This window comes from Herpailurus yagouaroundi, unplaced genomic scaffold (assembly GCF_014898765.1).
Source record: "Herpailurus yagouaroundi ecotype Mexico unplaced genomic scaffold, PumYag 163, whole genome shotgun sequence".
Classification (NCBI taxonomy): Eukaryota; Metazoa; Chordata; class Mammalia; order Carnivora; family Felidae; genus Herpailurus; species Herpailurus yagouaroundi.
In genome coordinates, this window is record NW_024412404.1 from 58,212,957 (window position 1) to 58,235,185 (window position 22,229).

The 22,229-nt window shown below is 40.5% G+C and overlaps 1 protein-coding gene across 9 annotated transcripts in view; it reads right to left on the reverse strand.

Annotated features, from left to right (window-relative positions):
* ATE1 (arginyltransferase 1) overlaps nucleotides 1–19,390 on the reverse strand; it is a 157,501-nt gene extending 138,111 nt beyond the window's left edge. For 3 of the 9 annotated variants that reach the window (XR_005793711.1, XM_040486644.1, XM_040486641.1), the window contains exons 1-6: nucleotides 18,676–18,845; nucleotides 16,151–16,214; nucleotides 13,278–13,340; nucleotides 8,958–9,061; nucleotides 7,000–7,254; nucleotides 1,264–1,496 (exon numbers count right to left, since the gene is read on the reverse strand). Coding sequence is in view for 5 of the 9 variants with exons in the window: in XM_040486644.1 (XP_040342578.1) it covers nucleotides 1,264–1,496; nucleotides 7,000–7,254; nucleotides 8,958–9,061; nucleotides 13,278–13,340; nucleotides 16,151–16,214; nucleotides 18,676–18,781 (825 nt within the window). In the remaining 4 variants the exon portion in view is untranslated. Of the gene's footprint in view, nucleotides 1–1,263; nucleotides 1,497–6,999; nucleotides 7,255–8,957; nucleotides 9,062–13,277; nucleotides 13,341–16,150; nucleotides 16,215–18,675; nucleotides 18,847–19,191 lie in introns of those variants that run through there. The other 6 variants (XR_005793710.1, XM_040486643.1, XR_005793709.1 and 3 more) reach the window with 4 other exon arrangements.
* Between the last annotated feature and the right edge of the window lie 2,839 nt (nucleotides 19,391–22,229).

Here is a 22,229-nt window from a genome sequence, read left to right on the forward strand (position 1 = left end):
TAAATGTATTCTCTGTGCCTTAGTTTCCTCATACGTAAAATGAGGAGGAGTTAAAAACCGTAATTATACAGTAAAGTCGATTTATTTTAACATCAACCATTTACTAACCAGTTAAAATGTGTTAGCAAAACAGAATAATAAAACAGAAAATCGAGTGCAATAAAAAAGGCTAAGTAGAAAATTTTCATGTGTGCCATAAGAAGTAATTCTTCTCCAAAAAAAGAGGGTCATCCAGTGGACAAAAAAATCTCTGCCCATCCTAGCTATCATTACACTAAAAAATTAAAAAGCCTCCTACTGTACAACATGTTAGATGGGCCTGGTGCCCTGAACACATTACTATTTATGATCACAAGAGAAAAGACTCCTCTTAAAATACGTTAAGTAGTGGGTTCAATTCTTTTTAATTTGGGAAGGAGAAAGTGTCAATACCAAAATCAGAACAGCTAAGGAATTATAACAGAGTTAAGACTTAAGTCTAATAATATATAGCATCCTAAGGCTTAGATTGCATTAAAGCTAATTTCTTAATAGCAGGTCCTTAGTGATACACTTAGACAATATTAATCTATAAATTCAAAGGCTACCCAGTTACTGATGAGAATAAAATTATTATCGTTAATGTTTTAGGGGAAAAAAATGAATACCAAATACCGAAAAATGTACACTTAATCTGAAATGTAAGTCAAAAATAATAGGAATACTCTAAAAGTATTCGTATTATGCCTATATTGGTTTGAGAGAATTACTGAGAAAGGACTGTAGTAGTACAACTTAGTACTATTTAGTTAATTCCTAATTGCTGGCTTGCATATGTAATACAATTTGTTGCCTTGGTCAAGATCAGAATATTAGAATGGATAAAAAACAAAGATTTGCCTACTGTGATTTCCTTCACTATCTAACCAAAACTGCCAAAAAATGAAATTTACATAGTATATTTTATCTCTTTCGCTACTAAATTTCAATCAAGGGATACAAAAAGCCAGAGTCCCCTGCATAGTAACATGCTAAAACTGGAACTGTTTTCCCAACTTTAGTAGCCAAATTGCCTAAAATATTTATTTTAAATCTTAAAAAAAGGTGGGGGGGGGGTTTCTCAAGTAGCAATTAACTTAGCAAACACAAATGCTACTCCATCCCAATTCACTTTAATTTCCCATTATTTAAACAGCAAAATATCACCTGGTGAGTATAACCTTAAATGAAAATAAATAAAGTACCCACCAACAACAAAATAAAATAAAACACCCTCCAAAGTACCTCCAACTTGTGTGATGCATTCTCTGGTAAAGATTCAAAAATTAAATCTTCGAGCGATTTGGGCTGGTTGGATTTATTAGCCTTTGGTGGGAGCAAAGACGGTGGTTCACCCTGAGCCTGGAAACCCTCAAGTTCTCCAGCCGGGTTCTGCTGCATCAGTTTTAACCTTTTCCTTTCTTTCCGGATTTCCTTTGCTTTTCGACAGGGAGGCTTACTCAAATCTGCTCCTTTGCCTAAAAACAATTTCAAAATATTAGACCACTCACATTTGACTCAAGAAATGTTTTTTTCAAGTCTCAAAGATTCTACAGAATTAGGCCCAAAGCATTTCAACAGTTAGGTTAGCTTTGTAGGTGGATTCTCCAGAAGATTCTGGTGTAGAGCTCTAAGTTATCTTACAATCTTATCTTAGAAGCAGGAACTGTCAAAGAAAATAAACAGTCACAGAAACTTTTCAGGCAGCTTTTACTGGTGAAAATTCAAAAACAATTTTTTTTTAATATTCATCCACTTCTCTGTCTTTATAAGTAGAAAAAAACATAATCAATTATCTTCTGCTTCAGGACATGAATGTTTCCAGCACATTTCTGAGGGACATTTCTCTCAAAGCACTTGTGACATAAATAAACGCTTAGGACCTGGGTGTAAATGAATACTGATCCCAGAAAACACTCTGGCAGGTTTTTTAATGAAAAAATACTCTTGCTTAGTTGAAGGGATCTGTGTCTCTCCATCTAACTGAGGGGCCTCATTAGCTCAGCTCAGTTAATGACAGTTTTTGTTTGAATTAAAAGAGCAAGTATCAGACTGAAAGGCCTTAAAGATATAAAAATTTTTTAACTAAAATAGGGGCGCCTGGGTGGCTTAGTCGGTTAAGCATCTGACTCTTGATTTCGGCTCCGGTCATGATCTCACGGTTCATGGGACTGAGCCCTGGGATTGAGCCAGCAGTACAGAGCCTACCTGGGATTCTCTCTCTTTCCTCTCTCTCTGTCCCTCCCTTGCTTGTGCACTCTCTCTCAAAATAAGTAAACTTAAATAAATAAATAAATAAATAAATACATAAATAAATATTTTAACTACAATAAACCACAAATTTTAGTGAGTGCCTTTTCATCCAGTAAGTTGTCTTTAAGGACTCTGTGCTGAAAAAATCAAGAGCTAGAGGCAAATAATGAACACACCTGAAAACTTCAGTATCATTTAAATGCCCAATAGAATAATTATATAATTTTCATTTTATTCTCACTTTCTTAAGTAGACTCCACACCCAACATGGGGCTTGAACTCATGACCCTGAGATCAAGAGTCACGTGCTCTACTGACTGCCCCCCCCCTACAAATGTTTAAAACAGCTAAGCAACAGAATATCAAAAAGTCATTAGAAATGCTTCAGAAATTTTCAGGGATTTGTCATTACACAAGGTTAAAAAAGATTTCCAATTATTTACAAATAGATACACAAAAAATATTTATTAAAATGCCTGAAAAGAAATATACCACCATGTTAACAGTCAAAGAAAGGACTTTTCTTGCTCTTTTCCCTGCAGTGTTCTCTTTTCTTCAAATTCTCTAACGATGAACATACCATTGTAAATTTTTCAGCTATTAACAAAATAAAGAAAAATGCTACTTTAAGTTCCTAAAACACATATTTACAAATCATACAAAAGTAAGCAATAGGAAGTTTTACAAGACCAGCAAGTTTAATTTTATAGAAAAGAAAATTAAGACCCAGTGTGTTAAGAGACTTGCTAGAGACCAAGAGCTGGTCAAAAAAAATTAATCTGAGGAGAAAATAGTTCATTCATAGTGAAACCATATTACGACTTCACTAACATGTTTTCCAAATAAAAACAAAATCTACCCATAAAAGAAGACTCTGAATAAGTTTAACAACCAGGCAACAAAAGACTTGACTCTATAATTAACCATTACTGCCTTAGAGAATTAATTTTCTTTGGCCAGGGAATGTGTCTTCCTCAAATTTGTTCACAGAGGCACAACAGCATTTGGTTAAGAGCATACACTCTGACATGGGCCGCAAGAGGTCATCCCTGTCTCTCGGCTAGCTGACTTTAGGCAACATTACTTGTCTATACAAGGAAGACAATAACCAGTCTTACCTTTGGAGTTCCATGAGAATTAAATGAGTTAATACATGTGTAGCTCATAGAACAATACCTACTATTTAACTGGGGTCTTCTATTATTATTAGCTATTATATGCATCACCAATTCCTACAATGGTTCACCTATTTAGGCATTTCCATAAATGGTAATAAGGCAGAAAAGAAACATTCTCTAGAGTGAACTGAGAAACAAGTTTTCACCATTTTTATGAAAGATCACCTATGTCGGCTTTGCATTAACTGATTCATTGGACTAAGCAATCCTTCTTGTGGTTGTTTTACTCTACACGTATGTACTATCATGATATGAACTGCAGAGGATAGTAAATTAGGATTTCAGCTTATTTATGGGACTAAAGATCTCCCCAAAGCAAGAAGTTCCTTCAATGGAACAGAAACAGATCAATATAAAATCACTGCACCGTACCAACCCAGCACCCACAGATGTTCAAACCACTCAAGGATCCTAAATTAGTCCCAAGAGTTTTGAAAAGAGTTCAGTAGACCTGCATAATTCCTAATTAAGTTTCAGGAAATATACCTCTAATATTTTGTAAATAAAATGGAAATGTGTGTTTCTAGACAAAATCCAAAGCCTCCTACATTTTAAAATAATCTCACATTTTTATTGAAAAATATAAAAGGAAAATAAGTGCAAACTTTTTTTAATGTTCCAGTAATCATACTGCTGAAGAAGTTAGTTTTGTTATTATAAAACTGTTGTGTAATGTAGGGTAAAGCAAATGGGTAACTGTGATATTCTAATTCTACTCTTCTCCGTGTCCTTGAGAGCAAGGTTTCTAAGTGTGGAAGAAAGAAGATCCAATGTCAAACAAGCAAACAAACACGTAAAAATACTAACAGTCCTGAATTTGAATTGGAAATATCAATATGACCACACGACCTACTAAGTCTGTTCATGGAAAAAGCCTAGAAAACAATAACCAAGCCAGTAACAATAGTGGTCACCTCTGGTCTAGTCGGTGATCTTCAAATGCCATTTTCCACTAAAAGAAACCAGGGCTTCTTGGGGAAATGGCTGTACAAGACGATCCAGGAGCATCATGTCATAGAAAGCTGCTAAGACTACCAACATTTTATCAAACAAACCAGAAGCCAACTTAGAGAAACTCCCACAGGAGCAAAGAATTAAAACACGGCAAATGTGTTTAAAACTCACTGTTAGAAGAGGTTATTTTGTAAAATGGATGACACAAAATGAAAGAATCAAGAATTCCTCTTGCCTTTGCTGGGAGTTCTTATGGGAGACAAGTAGATGAGGAGAAGGTTCTGTTTATGGAAGTATCCAGTTAGTAAATGAAAAATGAATTACAGACTTAAAATATCTAATGGATAAACGGATTTAGGCATTGAGCATTGGTCCACAGCTACTAGCATTAACAGAAAGAGAGGCACCCGGACATTATGTGTCTCCTGAAAGAACATCTCACCACCTGTGAACTAACCTTACCCATCCTCAAATAAATAACTGGAACTCCAATCTGATGAAGACTTCTCCCTCTCCAAAAAGGCAAAAGAAAACCAAAATGCCAAAAGACAAAAAAAAAAAAAACAAAAACAAAAAACAATTTAATCTTGAATCTGATCAAGGCTCTACATCCAACTATCAATTTACAGGCAGGTACGGCAACATGTTAAACTGCACTATAGATTAACTGTCGGTCAAATAACCCAGGTCAAACAACCCAGTTTCTTCAACAAATAAAGTGCAAATAAAAAGGTTGGAGTAATGAAAGATCTACTGAGATTTTTTAACTATAGCAACCAACTGCAATATGTGGCCATATTTGGATCCTGATGCAAACAAATACTTAAAAACTGGAAACTTTAACACTGAATATTCAGTATCATTACGGAATTTTACTTAGGTGTAATAATGCTATTGTGAGTATGTATCTGAAAGTTCTAATCTTATAGAGATGCAAAATGAAGTTTTTAAAAATGTAATAAACTGTAATTTTTATAATAAACAACTGAAATAATAAAAGAACTGGCCCTATCACCTAAGACAGTAAGAGATGTAAGAAATTTATCTAAACCATTCAGAATATTTTATTGGACTATTCTTACTAGTTAGGATGAAATCTCAGGTTGACATCCAATGAAATGCCATGAAAGCCTTGCGTGAAAATACCTATTCAAAAAAAAATGCAAAATGGGGCACCTGGGTGGCTCAGTTGGATAAGCATCCAACTTCGGCTCAGGTCATGATCTCATGTTTCATGAGTTCAAGCCCTGCATCAGGCTCTCTGATGTCTATGCAGAGCCTGCGTCAGATCCTCGGTCTCCATCTCTGCCCCACTTGCACTCTCTCTACCCCTGCCAAAATAAATAGAGGTCTAAAAAAAATCCAAAACAAAGTTTTCTGTGCATTAATATGATTTAGACAAGAAAAACTGTAATAGTAATAAAAATCTCTCCTTTGGATCATTCTGTGTAAATAAATATAAGAATTCAGGAACTGAAACATAAACATCTAAATTGACATTTTATGAAATAATGTTTTTTTTAAAATCATACAGGGGGTGGGGTGCCTGGGTAGCTCAGTCAGTTAAGCATCCGACTTCAGCTCAGGTCATGATCTCACAGTTTGTGGGTTCGAGCCCCACATGGGGCTCTGTGCTGACAGCTTGCTCAGAGCCTGGAGCCTGCTTTGGATTCTATGTCTCCTCTCTCTGTCCCTTCCCTGCTGGCGCCCTATCTCTTTCTGTCTCTCAAAAATAAATAAATGTTAAAAAAAAATTTTTTTTAATCACACAGGGGTGCCTGGGTGGTTCAGTTGGTTAAGCATCTGAGTCCTGATTTCAGCTCAGGTCATGATCTCACAGTTTGTGAGACTGAGCCCCGCATGGGGCTCTGCACTGACAGTGCGGAGCCTGCTTGGGATTCTCTTTCTCTTTCTGCCCCTCCCCCGACAAATTAAAAAAATAAATGAACATTTAAAAAAATAAACATTTTTAAAAGTAAATACAGAAAAAAGAAAAATTTAAAAATCATACAAACACATGCACACACACACAAATAAACCCATTTAAAGTTGGATAAAATTTTAAAACCTAAGTATTTTACAAGTGAAAATATAGAAAAAAATCTGACCTTACTAAAGGTGAAGTAAAATATCAAAATCTGAAAATTTTTAAACTAAAATTCATTATGATTACATAAAGAAATCTAATAATAAACTAAAGACCTTTATAATGTCTGTACTTTGAACATAATACCTAAAATGTACTTTGTCTTACTTCACACAAAAATAAAAATGTTTAGCACCACATCCTTGCACAGATAAAAATGCGATTCTCAAACTCTAAGTTCCTAGGGTAGTAAGAAATGGCACTCTTTAAAAATATGTGTATTGGGAGATAATGAAACTATTATTTCAGGCTTTTTAAAAATAGCAGTTTTTAAAATATGTGATTTGTCCATCTAAATCCAGGCAATAATAAGTTGTACAAAACAGGGATTTTACAGATTTCATACACAACTCTATTTTTAGCTGATGAGAGAGCCCAAGGGCTACAATGTTCCAAGCACAAAGAAAATCATCAGGACTTTAAAAAGGCCACAGAGCAAACTTGCCCTACCTGGCTTAGGAGCCATGGGCATTTTAACCGGATGTGATGGCTCACCAGAGCCCAACTTCTCCTCTATATCTTGTGACTGAATGAATTCATTAGATTCTCCCTTCTTTGGGCTTTTTCCTTTCTTCTTTTCTTCACTGTCAAAGCTCTCTGTGAGGTCACCGCTGAGCGTTTTAAGGTCACACTGTATATCCAATTTATTTATTAATCCAAAGTCACCAGCAACGGTGTCCTCCATGGTGGGCTCCATAGGATCATCTACAAATCAGAAAAAATCAAAGTCTATCAGCCATGCCATCTGACGCAATTAAGATACACGTAGTAAAAACAAAACGCCCCTTTTTTCTGATGTGGTCGAGACTACGGTGTGTGCATCAGGTCCATTCTCCCACCTTCCAAAGTAACAGGGCTATAGTTAAGACTGTGGCACCCAAGCAAGGGAATGCACCCCAGTCCATCTGCAAGTTGTGACCAAGTTCCCACCAGTGGAACAGAACCAAAACTGATAGGTTCAACTTGGCCTCACTTGTTTCTAAAGATAATTTGTAACCCTGAACTTCCACCCCTCCTCTCCCCACTGACTGGATTAGTAAAAACCAGCGTGAGCTTGGAAACTACATGTTGAAGGGAGTCCCAGAATGGCTGGGGGGGGGCAGAGCAGACTGTAGGCTAATGTGAAACACCCACAATGGGCTGTCACACTAGGAAACAAACAGACTTCTAGCATTTGTTAGTCATTGCATGCTGGTGTCTTTTTCTTATAGCTATTTACCCTTCTACTCTAATGAGTATATCGCTCCTCTAAGTTACAAACATAAATAATTTAGAAGTCTGTAACAAGTCAAATAAAGAACCAAATGTAAAAGCTATGTATAAAGACAGGCAATCATCAATTTATAAATGGAAGGCACCTCAAGGCTTATCTGAATATTAATTTTTGAAACTCAGAACATGATTTTCAGCCACTGAAATAACTTTTTGACAACCAACAAAATGTATTTAGTTTTTAAGACCATGTACAGACAATACTAATCAGACATCTACCAAAGTTCTGATGTCCCCAATGCCCAATTGTCCCTGAACCTCTAGACCCTGTAAGCCTTCCAGGCTTTTTTGTTGCCCACAGCTCTGCCAAGTCTGCTCCATGATGTCCTGAGTTTTAATCCGTTAAGGACAGTGCCCAAGGGCGAAGAACTTCCCTGGCCTGCTGGCCACTGTATCGCCAGTGCTTAAAACAGGGACTGGCACATTGTGGGCACGGAAAACATACTTGGGGATGTATTAACAAGCTAAAAGTGTTAACAAGTTAACAAGTTAAAAGTTAACAAGTTAAAAGTGAGGAAGGCTCCCAGGGTTGGACACTTCCTAGGGCAGATGTGAGAAAGAGCTCTAACAACAGCTGGCATTCCCAATTATGCTCATCGATTAGGCATGGCCTAGAGGAAAACTTTTAAAAAAGAAAAGACAAGATACTGAAACAACTGAAAAAGGAAGTATCTGTAAACCAAAGTTAATTTCTTTTAGGAAACGGACTCACAATTCAAAGTTTATCATACAAAAAAGAAAATTTCAGGCAATATAATGATTTACTGAAGGGCTTCCTCAAAGAAAAGCTGGGCTTCACTCAGCAATCAAAGTGGTTGTGTAGTCTTGTGCAAGGGGTACCTAAGCATCTGTTTCTCAGACATTCTACCACTTTCTCTGTACTTCACAAGGTATTATTAGGACCAAGTTGTCAAAGTACTGTGAAAGCTTAAGCTCTAATAAACTCCAGGAAATCACAAGAGCTGTAAAACTTTCCTACATTTTCCCTTTCCCTGACAGACATTCCTCATACCCTTGACCGTCAGGCCAATGGCAACAGTACCAGCAGCACTATCCCTACTTCAGAAAGAGCCAGAAGGGAGAACCTTGGAAATCAACATCAATATAAAGAGTTTTTAGACCCAATCTCATCTTACCCTCATAATTTCCTTTGGAAATTTCCCCTTTGGCCAGAAATTTCAACATTTTTTTCAAAACCTTCTTGTGTGATTTTGATGGCTGAAACTGTAAAGGTCGGCACCTAGGAAAGCAAAACAAATATCCAAAAAGTGAACTCAAACCATGAAGAAATAAAATGAGTTCTGGATAGTATCTAGTACAGTGAGGCAAACTTCATGCCTGGGATTTCTGGGTAAAGACAGGGCTTGATGTAGCCTCTAATCCCAACCCCAAATCTCACTAAAAAACTACATTAAGGAATTAGAAAAAAAGAAAAAGACATGAATCACTGGGGAAAAAAAAAGAGAAATGTTGGAAGCTGGATAGCACAGGTATAAGTAGTAACTGACTTCGTAGATCAAAGAATGTTAAATCCTAAGCCAAGAGTGTTGAAAAGCCAGAAAGACAACCAATTCTCTCTACATTACCCCTAAAAGTTTTAGATACCTGATACCTCAGCAGATAAGTGTGAAGGCGGGTCTAAAAATAGAAAATCTCTTGAAAGTCTGTTTTGGAAGCAGTTAGATGTCTGATGCCCTCCCCACTCCTCCCCACACAACTCCCTACACAACCCAGAAGAAAGTTGCAAACTTAGAAAAGAAAAAAACAAAAACAAAAAAACAGGGCCTCCTACATGAGGATACAAGCACAGTGGAAAGCAATGGAACTGGACTAGAAAAAGAAAGTCTAAAGTCTACATCCTGAATGTTGAGACTTCCAAGCCACTTCCCCAACCCAGCCACAAAACCTGGCACTTTCTCTCCAGAATGTGATCAGACCCCAAGATACTGTCCTCAGGCACTCTCCACTGTAAAGTGAGAATCACCAGATACTTGGAGAGAAACTCTACAAAGACACGTTGCCAAAAACACTGGAGAAGGTAACTAGGAAGACACAGAGTACAGAGGAAGGAGAGAGCCCCAAAAATAAAAATATCCTCAGAACACTCTCTTATTTCTCTTTGGCTATTACAGCCACACAACAATGGGAGGTTACAAAACAATAGAGAGTGTCCAAAAAGAAAAATCTCCCAGAAGAAAAAGTATAACAGAAAAAGTTAAAATTTAAACAAGACTTGGAAAATAAAGTTGAGGAAATCTTCCAAAAGATACAGCAAAAGGGATGGAAAACTGAAGAGAAAAAAAATTAGAGGATCACTCTAATTTTTAATTATTTTGAAATTAATGTTTAAGTTCAATAACTGAATAAAAACATTATCAGCAGTTATAATGGAATAGAAGAAAGAAAATGGAGGGAAGAAGACCAACAAAATAAAGAAAATGTCCGTGAAGTGAACAATAATGGTGGGAGGAGGTCCCAGGTAAGAAGGGCCACATAAGTCCATGTGTAATGGATGCAAACAGACACTGCCAAACAGAAAACATCAGAACACAGGGAACAAAAAATCCTTCCCCAAAATAAGAACATTCTGCACAAAGGAACAGGGATCAGAAGACTACCTGACTTAATAGCAGTAAGACAATGGAGCAAAGCCTTCAAAATTTTAAAGCAAAATTATTTCCCATCTACACTTCTATATCCCAGCCAAACTATAAGTTCGAGTAGAGAATTAAAACATTTTCAAGTGTACAATGTCTAAAAAGTACTTCTCGTGCACTCTTCCTCAGAAAGCTATTAAACGTGCTTCACGAAAATGAGGAAATAATCCAAGAAAGAGAGGTCAGGAAATAGGAGACACGGGATTCAACAAGAAATCCAAAGAGAATCCCCACGATGGCAGTAAAAAGAGATCCCAGGGTGACAGTGATGCAGGAGTTGTAGAGAAAACCTGTCCAGATCAGAGCACGTCAGAAGACAACACAGAGATATTCATCGAGAACATAAAAGCAATAGAGTACCTGAAGCATCTGGAAGTACCAAGACGACATTTACACTACTGTGGAAGCATTTCTAAATCAACTGGTGATGGGTACGTAAAAGGCGATGTGAACACAGAAGACAATTATCAATTCCATGGAAAGCAAAAACTTGTACAGGAAAGAAAAATCATAGCACACTACATGACTCAACTGTAAAGCGTATTTATAGGTCATAACAAAGGGATTACGCCTATTTTTTTTTTTTTAATTTTTTTTTTCAACGTTTATTTATTTTTGGGACAGAGAGAGACAGAGCATGAACAGGGGAGGGGCAGAGAGAGAGGAAGACACAGAATCAGAAACAGGCTCCAGGCTCTGAGCCATCAGCCCAGAGCCTGACGCGGGGCTCGAACTCACGGACCGCGAGATCGTGACCTGGCTGAAGTCGGACGCTTAACCGACTGCGCCACCCAGGCGCCCCGGATTACGCCTATTTAAAATTACACTACTTCTAAGCTGGGAAGTTGACAATGAGGACAAAAAGGAGCTTGAATGTGACAAGGGAACAGGGATGAAATAAAGTTAAGTCCTTATCTTTCAGAGACAGAAACCCAGAGATAGAAAAAATAAAGTTGAATCCTTATTTCTGAGAGAGAAACACAGAGATAATGAGAAAAACCCAAAGATAAGGATATATAGTTATATAAGCATCTCAAGTAAAGGTGGAAAGAAGGAAAAACAAAAGAATCCGTTAAAAAATTTGAGTGTGCACTGTACTGGGAAAGCGGAAACAAGAAGGCTCAGGGGACTGCAATTCTGCAAAATACATTTTATGGAATGTTTGATTTTTTAATTATTAGCATATAATTCTACATAAAAATAAAAACTAAAAAAAAAAAAAATCATAGTCAAGGAAGCTCATCCTCATTTAAACTCACATACTGGGCAGCCCCTGACCTCTATCTAACAAGAAGTTACGTTGTAGGTTATAAACACCTTGCCTTTACATTAGGTCTTATTGTAACTATTGTAGTCCACAAAGTAAAAAAAAAAAAAACAAAAAAACCCAGAAGAGTAAATATGCAAAATGACTCCATAGTATCATCATATTTAACGAAGTTGTATAGAGGATAACAATTCAGGAAATGTTTGATTTCATGCAAAAAATCACATTTTATAATTATTCTGTTTTGCAATGTTAATTGAATCCCTTTTCATAAAAGCAATCAATGTACCTGGAACAGTGCTTGGCACTGAGAGGCACCCAATAAATTATAGAAGCTTCTTCTTTTTTCTTTAACCCACTGAAATTGACCTTTTCTGATTAGAAAGTATCAGGATTCAAGCCGATCAGCTCCAGACTTAATTTAAACAGAATCCTGGCCATAATCCAATAACAAATTGCTATTTGAAGGAAAAGGACTTCTGCCTCTGACGATGTCACTGCTTCATAACCACTAAAACTGAAAGAGGACAGCACAATTCTGTCATTGTATTCTTTGTATAAGTGAGACGGTGTCACCAAACCAGACAGCCACCTCTTCTCTCTACTGCCCAGTCCTATGACCAGTTAGATAAGAGAATGGATTCTTAACCAGGAATCAGTGGAACTTCGGGAGTCTATGGTCATCCTAAAATTAATATGCAAAATGTTACGTATTCTTGCCTCCAGGCCCCTCTCCCTTTTGTTCTGTTGCAGAGAGGATCTAGAACTTTTCATCAGATTGTCAAAACAGTCTTCAACCCCAAAACAAATTAAGAGATGGGACAGAAATGTGAAGACCAGCCAAAACATGATGGATACAACTATGTTTGCTTTTTTTATCTAGAGAATATATTTACATTGAAACCGTACTCAAATGCTTAACAACGATAATATGCTTTCTCTTTTTTCTACCAGAAGAGGAAGGCAAGGAGGACAACAAGGGAGAAGAGGAGGACCTTTAGAACCTGAGAAGGTTAAATCCTTCCATGTTATGCTGGGGTTTGCTGGTTAAGCAAACACTCTGCAGGAAAACAGACTTTCTAGCTTAAGTTTTACAATGAAGAAAACAACTCTGAATACATGTGGCAGATTAAATGTCAGCCCCGCCCCTTTCTACAGATCCTATAGTACTGTTTGAATATGAGCACAACGTCTGGTAATACACTAGAATGTGGAAAGCCCTAAGCTAAATTTTATAAAGAATTTGATACCTAAAAGTAATCAGAGCATTTGCTGGTATTTTCATACTATGTCATAGAATCATTGATTAGACTACTAAATAGTATACTTTTTTATATCATACTTACACCCAAACCATTAAACAGTATTATTAATAGCTACTGATGACGTATAAATGTAGCATCGGTATGTAAAAAAGATACAATTCATTTGCTTTTCTTTATAAAGGATGTGTACCTAGCACAAAAGTTAACATGTAAAAAAAAAGCAAGGTGCCACTAAAAAAATTATACGAGACAGATCCTCTTTCTTACCTTATCGTGTACTGGGGACAACATGTTTGATTCATGACAGGCTTGTACACATATTTTCCACTTCTAAAATTGAAAAATGTTGTTAATGTCTCATACGTTTCTCACATGTACCAAAGCAGACTAGTACAGAGGCACAAAATTAATTATGGTAAAAATCTGACCGATAACATAAAAACATATAGATGTAGTTACTCCTTAGAACTAAGCAATCTTGCAACACTGGCACAGCAAGGACAGAGCCCAGCCTTTCCTTTCCTAAACCTTTACGTACATACTCCAAGCCTCTTCACCTCAGTTACCCTCTTAGCATCACCTGCCATCCTTCCAGGCCTCAACCCACCACCAATCCTCAATACCACAAAGGCAATCAGAGAAAACTGCTCAGGATGTGGGGACCCTGCTGTGTGTCATAGCCTAGGATATCCACACTTGAGGGTTCCATGTGCACTAGGGCCACGAAGCCCAAAATTAACCCGATCCTTTCAAGGCCTTCTGGATCTTGGTTAATGGCAGAACCATGACATTATGGACTGAATTCTGTCCCCTCAAAATTCATATTTTGAAGCCCTACCCCCACTACCTCAGAATGGGACTATATTTGGAGAGAAGGCCTTTAAAGAGGTGACTAAGTTAAAATGACAGTTAACATAAGCCCTAATCCAATCTGAATGGTGTGCATATCAGAAAAAGAAACTGGGCATACAAAGAGACACCAGGCACCAGGGACATACATGCAAAGAGAAAGGGCCCCATGAGGCCACAGCAAGAAGGCAGCAATGTACAAACCAAAGAAGGGTCTCCAGAAAAGAAAGAAAGCCGAAGACACCTGGGTTTTGGAAATTTCAGCCTCCAGTACTGTGAGAATACGGATTCCTGTTGTTTAAGACACCCAGTCAGTGGTATTTTGTTACAGCCATCCAAGCAAACATACATGGGTTCGGTTCCTGAGCCAGAAACCTGGGAGTCATCTCCAGTTCCTCCCTTTAAGGCACCTCTATATCCCATCAGTAAGCTTTCTACTTCTAAACTGTACCTTGTATCCATCCCCTTTCGTCTATCTTCTAACCTACAGCCACTGATGATGACGGCATCATCGTGAGATGACGATTTCCTATCTGGACCCTACAGTGATCTTTAGAACCGGTCTTTCTGCCTTCAAGAACCACCCCCTCAAATACCTCTCTAAGATCTGAATGGTCGTTTCCAAAGCACAAATTCCATCACACTTCTGACATAAAAGCTTTCAATGGCTCCCCTTCCACCTTAAAAAAAAAGAGAAGTGCTTCATCATGGCATACAAAATCCTTCAACATCTGACCCAGATCTTCTTTCTGGGTCTCATGATTAAGTTTAAAGAAAGCTATGAAGTTTCATTTGTTGCGCTCAATCCCATATCTTTTGGGTAGTATTGGCACAAGGCCCTTAACACTGCTTATATTTACACAAAAACTTTATATACTCTAAAATTATCTATATAAAAATAATTACCAAAAAATCTTAGCCGTCAAAGGCAATGTGTAAACCTTAATGGAATTCTGATTCAAATAAACCAACTATAAAAAAGGGGCATTTTTGAGACTAGTAAAAACCTAATCAAAACTAAGTAACAGATGACATCAAGGAATTATTAATTTTGTAAAGTATGATAACGGTATTATAAATACATTAAAAAGGAAACAAGAATCCTCTCTTAGAAACGTGTCTATTATAGGTGTATTGACAGGATACCTAAATTGCTTTAAATTATTTTGTGGAGGAGGAGGGAGCACCTTAGCTGGTTCAAGCTGCTATAACAATATACCACAGAGGGAGTTGCTTATAAACACAACAACGTATTCCTCATAGTTCTGGAGGTTGGGAAGTCCAAGATCAAGGGTGTTGGCATATTTAATGTCTGATGAAGACAAGCTTCCCGGTTCATATATTTGTTGTAACCTCACATGGCAGAAGGGGCAAGAAAGGGAACTCTCTGGGGTCTCTTTTACAAGGGCACAAATCCCATTTGTGAGGGTCCCACCCTCTGACCTAATCACCTCCCAAAGGCCCACTTCCCAATACCATCATATCGGGGGTTAGGATTGAAAAGATGTACTTGGGGGTTGTGAGGGATGACACACGAACATTCACACCACCACAGGGAGCAAGGAGAGTTGATGAAACAAGACTGGCAAAACAAACGTTAACAACTGCCGAAGCCTGCTGATAGCTACATCAAGTTCATTAGAACATACTCTCTACATTTATGTAGGCTTGAAGTTCTCCTAATGAACATCTTTCTTTAATGTTTGTTTATTTTGGAGAGAAAGAGAGCACGTGCACCAGGGGGAGGGGCAGAAAGAGGGAGAGAGAGAATTCCAAGGAGGCTCCTCGCGGACTGTGCAAAGCCCGACACAGGACTCAATCCCACAACTGTAAGATCATGACCTGAGCCAAAATCAAGAGTCGGATGCTTAACGGACTGAGCTACCCAGGTGCTCCTAATAAATGCCTTTAAAAGAAGAGACAGCGGAATCACTACATAAAGAAATATAATTTAAAAACGTCTTGGGGCACCTGGGTGGCTCAGTCGGTTAAGCGTCCAACTTCGGCTCGGGTCATGATCTCACGGCTCATGAGTTGGAGCCCCACATCGGGCCCTGTGCTGACAGCTCAGAGCCCAGAGCCCGCTTTGGATTCTGTGTCTCCCTCACTCTCTGCTCCTCCCCCACTCACACTCTGTCTTTCCCTCTCTCAAAAACGAATAAACATTTAAAAAAAAAATGTCTTAAATCTTTTTCCAACAACAGGAAAACATTTCACAGGCAAACAACATTTTCTAGTTATAAGAAGAACCTGAGTAATAAGAGAAGCATTTTTGTATGAAGGAGCTTTACCTCCGCCATCCTCGGTCTATGAGATCCTGATAATCCTGTACGGTCATGGAGTGTGCCCACATGCCTGAAAAAGTAAGTGCCATGTACCAAGTTAATCATAGCAGGTTGAACTTTTTTTTTTAATTCAAAGCATTTTCTAAATGTGAATACTGAAGCAAAAAAAAAAATCTAGCTCACACTGGAAAAATGAAAGTTTGCACATACTTCACACTATGTGACATAACACACAACAAATGAAAAAAATTATTTACCTTAATCTTAAAAATCAAACAAATCAAAGTGATTACATTTAATTCCGAATTACTCTATAGTCTCTTTGACATCGTAAATTTAAGGTCCTCCCTGAGATCAGATTACACAACACCTTTAACCATAATAATATCCCCGATAATTTAATAAGCTGGTCCCCTCCAAAGAATTGGAAAGCAAATGTTTTCTTTTGCATTTAATTCTCATTGTTATGTTTTTAGCATAGTCTTGGACGTTGAAAATAGAACAAAAGTATACAGCAGTATTCCTTTTAAGTATAAAAACTGAAAGCAATCGAAATGCCCAGGAACAAAAAAGTGATTACAGAGGACATTATCAGTATGATGGAATAATTAATGATGCAGCCATGAAAAAACATTAAAAGGTATATCTGAATTAATGTTAATAGAAAAATAAGTGTTTCTCTCGTAAACAGCAAACTGCATCAGAAGTATGTAAAGACAGGGGTGCCTGGGTGGCTCAGTTGGTTGAGCGTCCGACTTTGGCTCAGGTCACGATCTCACGATTCGTGGGTTTGAGCCCCACATCGGGCTCTGTGCTGACAGCCTGGAGCCTGCTTCAGAATCTGTGTTGTCCACCCCCCCCTCCTCCCCTGCTTGCACTGTCTCTGTCACTCTCAAAAATAATATTAAAAAAATATTTTAAAAGGAAGTATGCAAAGACAGAGGTACGCTTGATAGCACAGGTTGTATTAAGAAACAGAAATGTCCAGAAGCCTTGCAGGTGCTCATTAACACTGAATTACTTTATGAGCCCCAATTTCATCATCTATAAAAATAGGAATAATAAAACCTACTTAATAGGTGCTATGCCCTATAGTAAAGATTATCATCAGAACTAAAATAAGTACGATGGAAATTTACAGGTGTCTCTTTAGGTGAAAACGCTGAAAACTGATTTCTTCCACAGAACTTTAAACAAAGGACATGTATATTAATCAACTTCCTCTTATTAAAGTTACTGGGAAAATAATGAATAATCTATGAATATGTTAATTTTAAACACACAATATAAAGTGCTTATTACACACATAGTATAGTCAGAATACCAAATTCTGAAAAAGATGAGGAGGAAATCTCTAAAACCCGAAAGCAATCACTGCCACCATTTGGTGTGTTTCTCCCTGGGTTTTCATCCTCCCAGAGATCCTGTCACACATGTCATTTGCATCCTGTTTTTCTCTGTCTAACCCTACGTTCTAAACATTTTTCTGCTTAGCTCTTCATAACCATCACTCCAAATGATTGCATTATATTACATTCTACTTCCTCTTACCCACAAGCATCTAATGAACAATTTCAACTAATGAGTAAACGGACACACCATAATCGTCCACATCATTGCCCTGCTGTAGGACATTTATACATATTTTTAACGGAAACTACCTAAATGTATATCTTCATAGCTATCCCATTTGCCACCATGACGCACTATTTCTTAAAATAAAAGATCCTATGTTTGCCAATGCACGACACAGCAGGTAATATAAGCATATTGTTTTTGTTTACAAACAAATCTTCCGGAAGAAACCTGAACCATGATGGGGAAAAAAGAAAAAACAAAACAAAACTGTGAGCTGGCTTTGTTGTTCTGGGGGTGGGTGGAGGAACGATAAGGCATATGAACAAGCACCTGGTAAAATTTTCAAACGCATTAACACGAACAGGCTCCCTTGCCAGCAGCGTCTACGGTCCGTCACCGGCGTCTCCAGACGCATTTTATCCAGATGCCCCCGCCCACATATGCACACACGTCTCCCTGTACACAAACAGCCCACCCGACACGCCGCATTCTGCACTTCAAACCGGGGATGATCCCACAGCAGTATCAGCACTCAGAGGCCCGCCCCGGCGGAACTGACCACTCGGCAATGCTCCCCGGCATGGCTTGCTTGCTGTCACATATTTAACCCTGTCCTACTGGTGGATGACGGACACCGGTTTCCACACTTTGGACTGCGGCGAGACCATCATCATCCCGCACTTCCGACCACCTGTGTGAAGGCTAAGCACCCAGATGCTTCCCTGATGAATCAGAGCGGAGATTCGTTTTTAATTGTGACAGCTATGGCCCTCCCCGGCGAGCAGCGTTCCGCAACACCCTCCTCGAGACAGGATCTGGCCGGGGGCTCCCGCCGCCGCGCGTCCCTGGGGGCCGAGAGCGCCGAGACCCCCCACCCCCGAGGCCGCCGGCCGGTCGGCCGGCCGCGGAAACCCGAGGCCGCGACGCCCTCCCCCACCCGCCGGCCCGCTCACCGTTGGAGCGACTGCCCGACTCATTCTTGCAATAGCCGCAGCGGTAGGAGTCCTCGCCCTCGAAATACTCCACGATGCTGGGCGAAAGAGCTGCCCAGGAAGCCATGGCCCCGGCCCTCCAAGCGCGACGCCGCTCGACCCAGCCCCGCCGCCGCCACCCCACAATGCCGCGCGCCGCTCGGGAGTCCCCGAGGCGCGCGCGAAGCTGCTCGGGCGCCCGCAGGCCAGGTTCCCCGGGAACCCCGCACGCTGACGCCGCCCGCGCCATCTTGACCGAGGGCAGCCGTCCGCTATTTCCGTTCCTTCTCCGACCTGGACCGCCATCTTCAGTGAGGGTGAGGAGGAGAGAGGAGCGCGAAGGGAAACAGTCTGGGAAGAAACGAGTGGGAGAGGGACGCGGGAATTGGGGCGCCGGGCCTGTGCGCTCCCGGGCCGGGGACTGGCGCGGGGCGCGGCGGGCGGTGCGGGGATTGGACGCCAGGCGGCCACGCCAGCCCCGTCCGTGGGGACACTCACCGCAGGACACCTTGCCCTCCTCGGAGTCGCAGTAGCCGCAGTGGTAGCCGGCCTTGAGCCCCTTGTACTCCACCACCGAGGCCATGGCCGCCTCCAGGGTCCGCCGAGGCCGGCCACGCCTCTCGGCGCCCCGGGGCCGACCTCGGCGGAGCGCGGGGGCCCGCGGCGGGGAGGAGTGGAGGACGAGGTCTGGCGGTTGCGTCCCAGCGCCCCGACCCGCGCCCCTAACGCCTCCTCGGGGTCCCGGTCCGTGTTGGGGCCGGGGTCTCCGGAGATGTTAGCGAAAGTGGTAGTCGTGCCCCTCGAGCCCCGACTTAGGGCCGGATCTTTGCATAATTCCTCGCCAAGCATTCCTACAACCGCGCATCTTCAGCTCCGTTTTACAGATGGGGAAACTGAGGGCCGGAGGTTGTGACTCAGTCATTTCCTGCAGGTCTCAGTTTAAAAGTTACCGTCTCGGGCCGCCCTGACCACCATATGGGTAGCCAACTCCAGCTTCCAAACGAGCACGTACTCACTTAAGTGCCAAAATAGAACAAGTATACTCGCATGTGTTCTGTGAATAGCTGTCGTGGGTGAATTGAAGACACTTAATGTTTTTAAAGCAAACAACTGCCAGAGCCAGTATGTGCCTTGTGCTGCTATCAGCCCATTGCCTATAACTTTTAAAGAGAAACTGACAAATCTAGATTTTTTTAGGTATTATTTTAAAAGTTTTTCTTAACTGTGCAGGGCAACCAAAACATTTATGTAGATTGAATTCAGCCCGTGGACTTCCAATTTGCAACCCCTATTTTAAGAGGATGCTGTAACAGTCTGGGGCAAAGTATAAAAATGAGTACCTCCAACAAGGTAATTCTCCTTAATATTTGTGTGCACAGATAATTTAAGCCTGTTTGTACAGTTTTCCTAGTCAACAATAAAACATTATCTTTTTGTAGTGTTTTGAAAAGTGAAATCGTGGGGCGCCTGGGTGTATCAGTAGGGCTTAAGCGGCCAACTTGCATTCAGGTCGTGATCTCCCGGTTCTTGACCTGTGAGCTGGACCCAGGTGATTGGAGGTGCCTCACCTGTTCTCCTCCTTGGTTCCCACTTGCCTTTCACACTTCCAGGGGCTGCTTCGAGGTTATAGCCTTGAGATCATGATGAGAACACCTGCACAGTATTCTCGGCTGAACCCAATTAAGGCCTCTCTCTATACAGACTTTTTAGATATGGTTGGTGGGTGTGTGGATCCATTCTTCCTGTTGCTGCCCAAGCAAGCCTCATATGTGAGTTCCCTTTACTTATTAAAACTGCCACCTACCAACCTGGAATGGCCTACCTCTTCCTTTGGTCTGTCCCTGCCCTCCACGTATACCCTCTTATGTCTGTTACTAGTTGTAAGATCTTGAGAGGTTATTTACCCTGGTCTTCATTTCCTATGTTGTGAAGTTACTGGAAGGATTAAATGAGTTATCACATATACCTAGGACATTAGCATTGTAGCTCGAGGCTGGCATTCCCTGCTTGGGATGAGGTTGGGACAAAGGGACAGAAGTCAATTGGTAGAGGGCTATAAGAAAAGCAGGAAGCCTCCTGGCTTCCTGCTCTCTGTCTGAGCATGGCATTCTGCTCTCTGTTTTGTCCACCGGACTTTACTTCAAAATGAGAGTCCGGCTGGAAAAGGCCCGTGAATAGAGCCAAATCTGCCGTAATAGACAAAATGAATGAGGTCTGTCTTAATGGTGCTGATAGGTAGCAAGGGACCTTCAAGTTTAAGGAGCTGGAGGAACTGGAGAAACCCAGAGGGGCCCTAAGAACCTCCTATGTGCTACACCGCTATCCCTTGGGTTTTTTCCCATTGTGTAGGCACAAGTGATGCTTAGTAATGTAGTAGGTCACTGGGCTACCAAGAAACATCTTCACCTTAAGCAAGTGTGTATCCAGCACAGTAGACGTTGGGTTCAAGAATGTGGAAACTGACCTTCAAAGTTTACCTGTTTCTCCAAGCTTCATAATTTCACTTTATTTTAACGTTTATCTCTGAGAGTGAGAGAGATCGCAATCAGGGGAGGGGCCAAGAGAGAGGGAGACACAGAACCTGAAGCAATTCTGGGTTTTCGATGTCTTTTCGATGACCTTCCGCAACAGAGGGAGGAAGGTGATAAAAATAAAATTGTGAAAAAGAGATCAACAAAGACTCTAGGGCAGTGGTTCCTAGATGTCTTTATTTTGCTGAAAGAGAAAATGAGTTTTCATCTTCCAGGCCCAAGTGAGAAAAATAACTTCAGCTTCAGTCCCCCCCCCCTTTTTTTAATGTTTATTTATTTTGAGAGAGAGAAAGAGCACCAGTGAGTGAGAGAGGAGCGGGGGGGGGGGGGGGGGGAGAATCCCAAGGAGGCTCCATGATGACCACGCAGAGCCCAACAAGGGGCTTGATCTCATGAATCATGAGATCATGACCTGAGCTGAAATCAAGAGTTGGATGCTTAACCAACTGAGCCACCCAGGTGCCCCCAGCTCCCCCTTTTTGTGGGGAGACATGGGAAGAAGACATTATTGGAATGTTCCCTTACGTATGAAATTGCAAGCGATAGGTAGTTGTCTTTTAATTTTCTTGTTTAATGGAATGAAATGCTGGCAACACTAGCTGTGAGCCCATTAATGTTTTTTTTTTATGTCACCAAGTTTTTTATGTCACTAAGTGAGCCTGCAGAGTGGAAGAGGGAGGCCCTGATGATGTCAAGGAATCTGCATGGGCTAGGCCCAATTCATGTTTCTTGAATTGTGGAACACATTCCTCTTTCTTCTGAAAAGAGTGAGTTGATGGGGCCTAAGTAAAGTCAGGGAAAAAAGAGTAAAATACAGATAACCGGAGGCAGAGAAGAGGGGCACTCTAGGAGGAGGTGGCTAGGAACACCAGGGGTCTCAGGTGCTGGCATGGTAGCCACCTAGAAGATGCTTTCCTCTGTGGGCCACTCACTGTCAAGAGGCCTCAGATTGGACATTTCCCTCCACTGTACAGACATGTACTCTCCAATGTACTTTCCAATTTG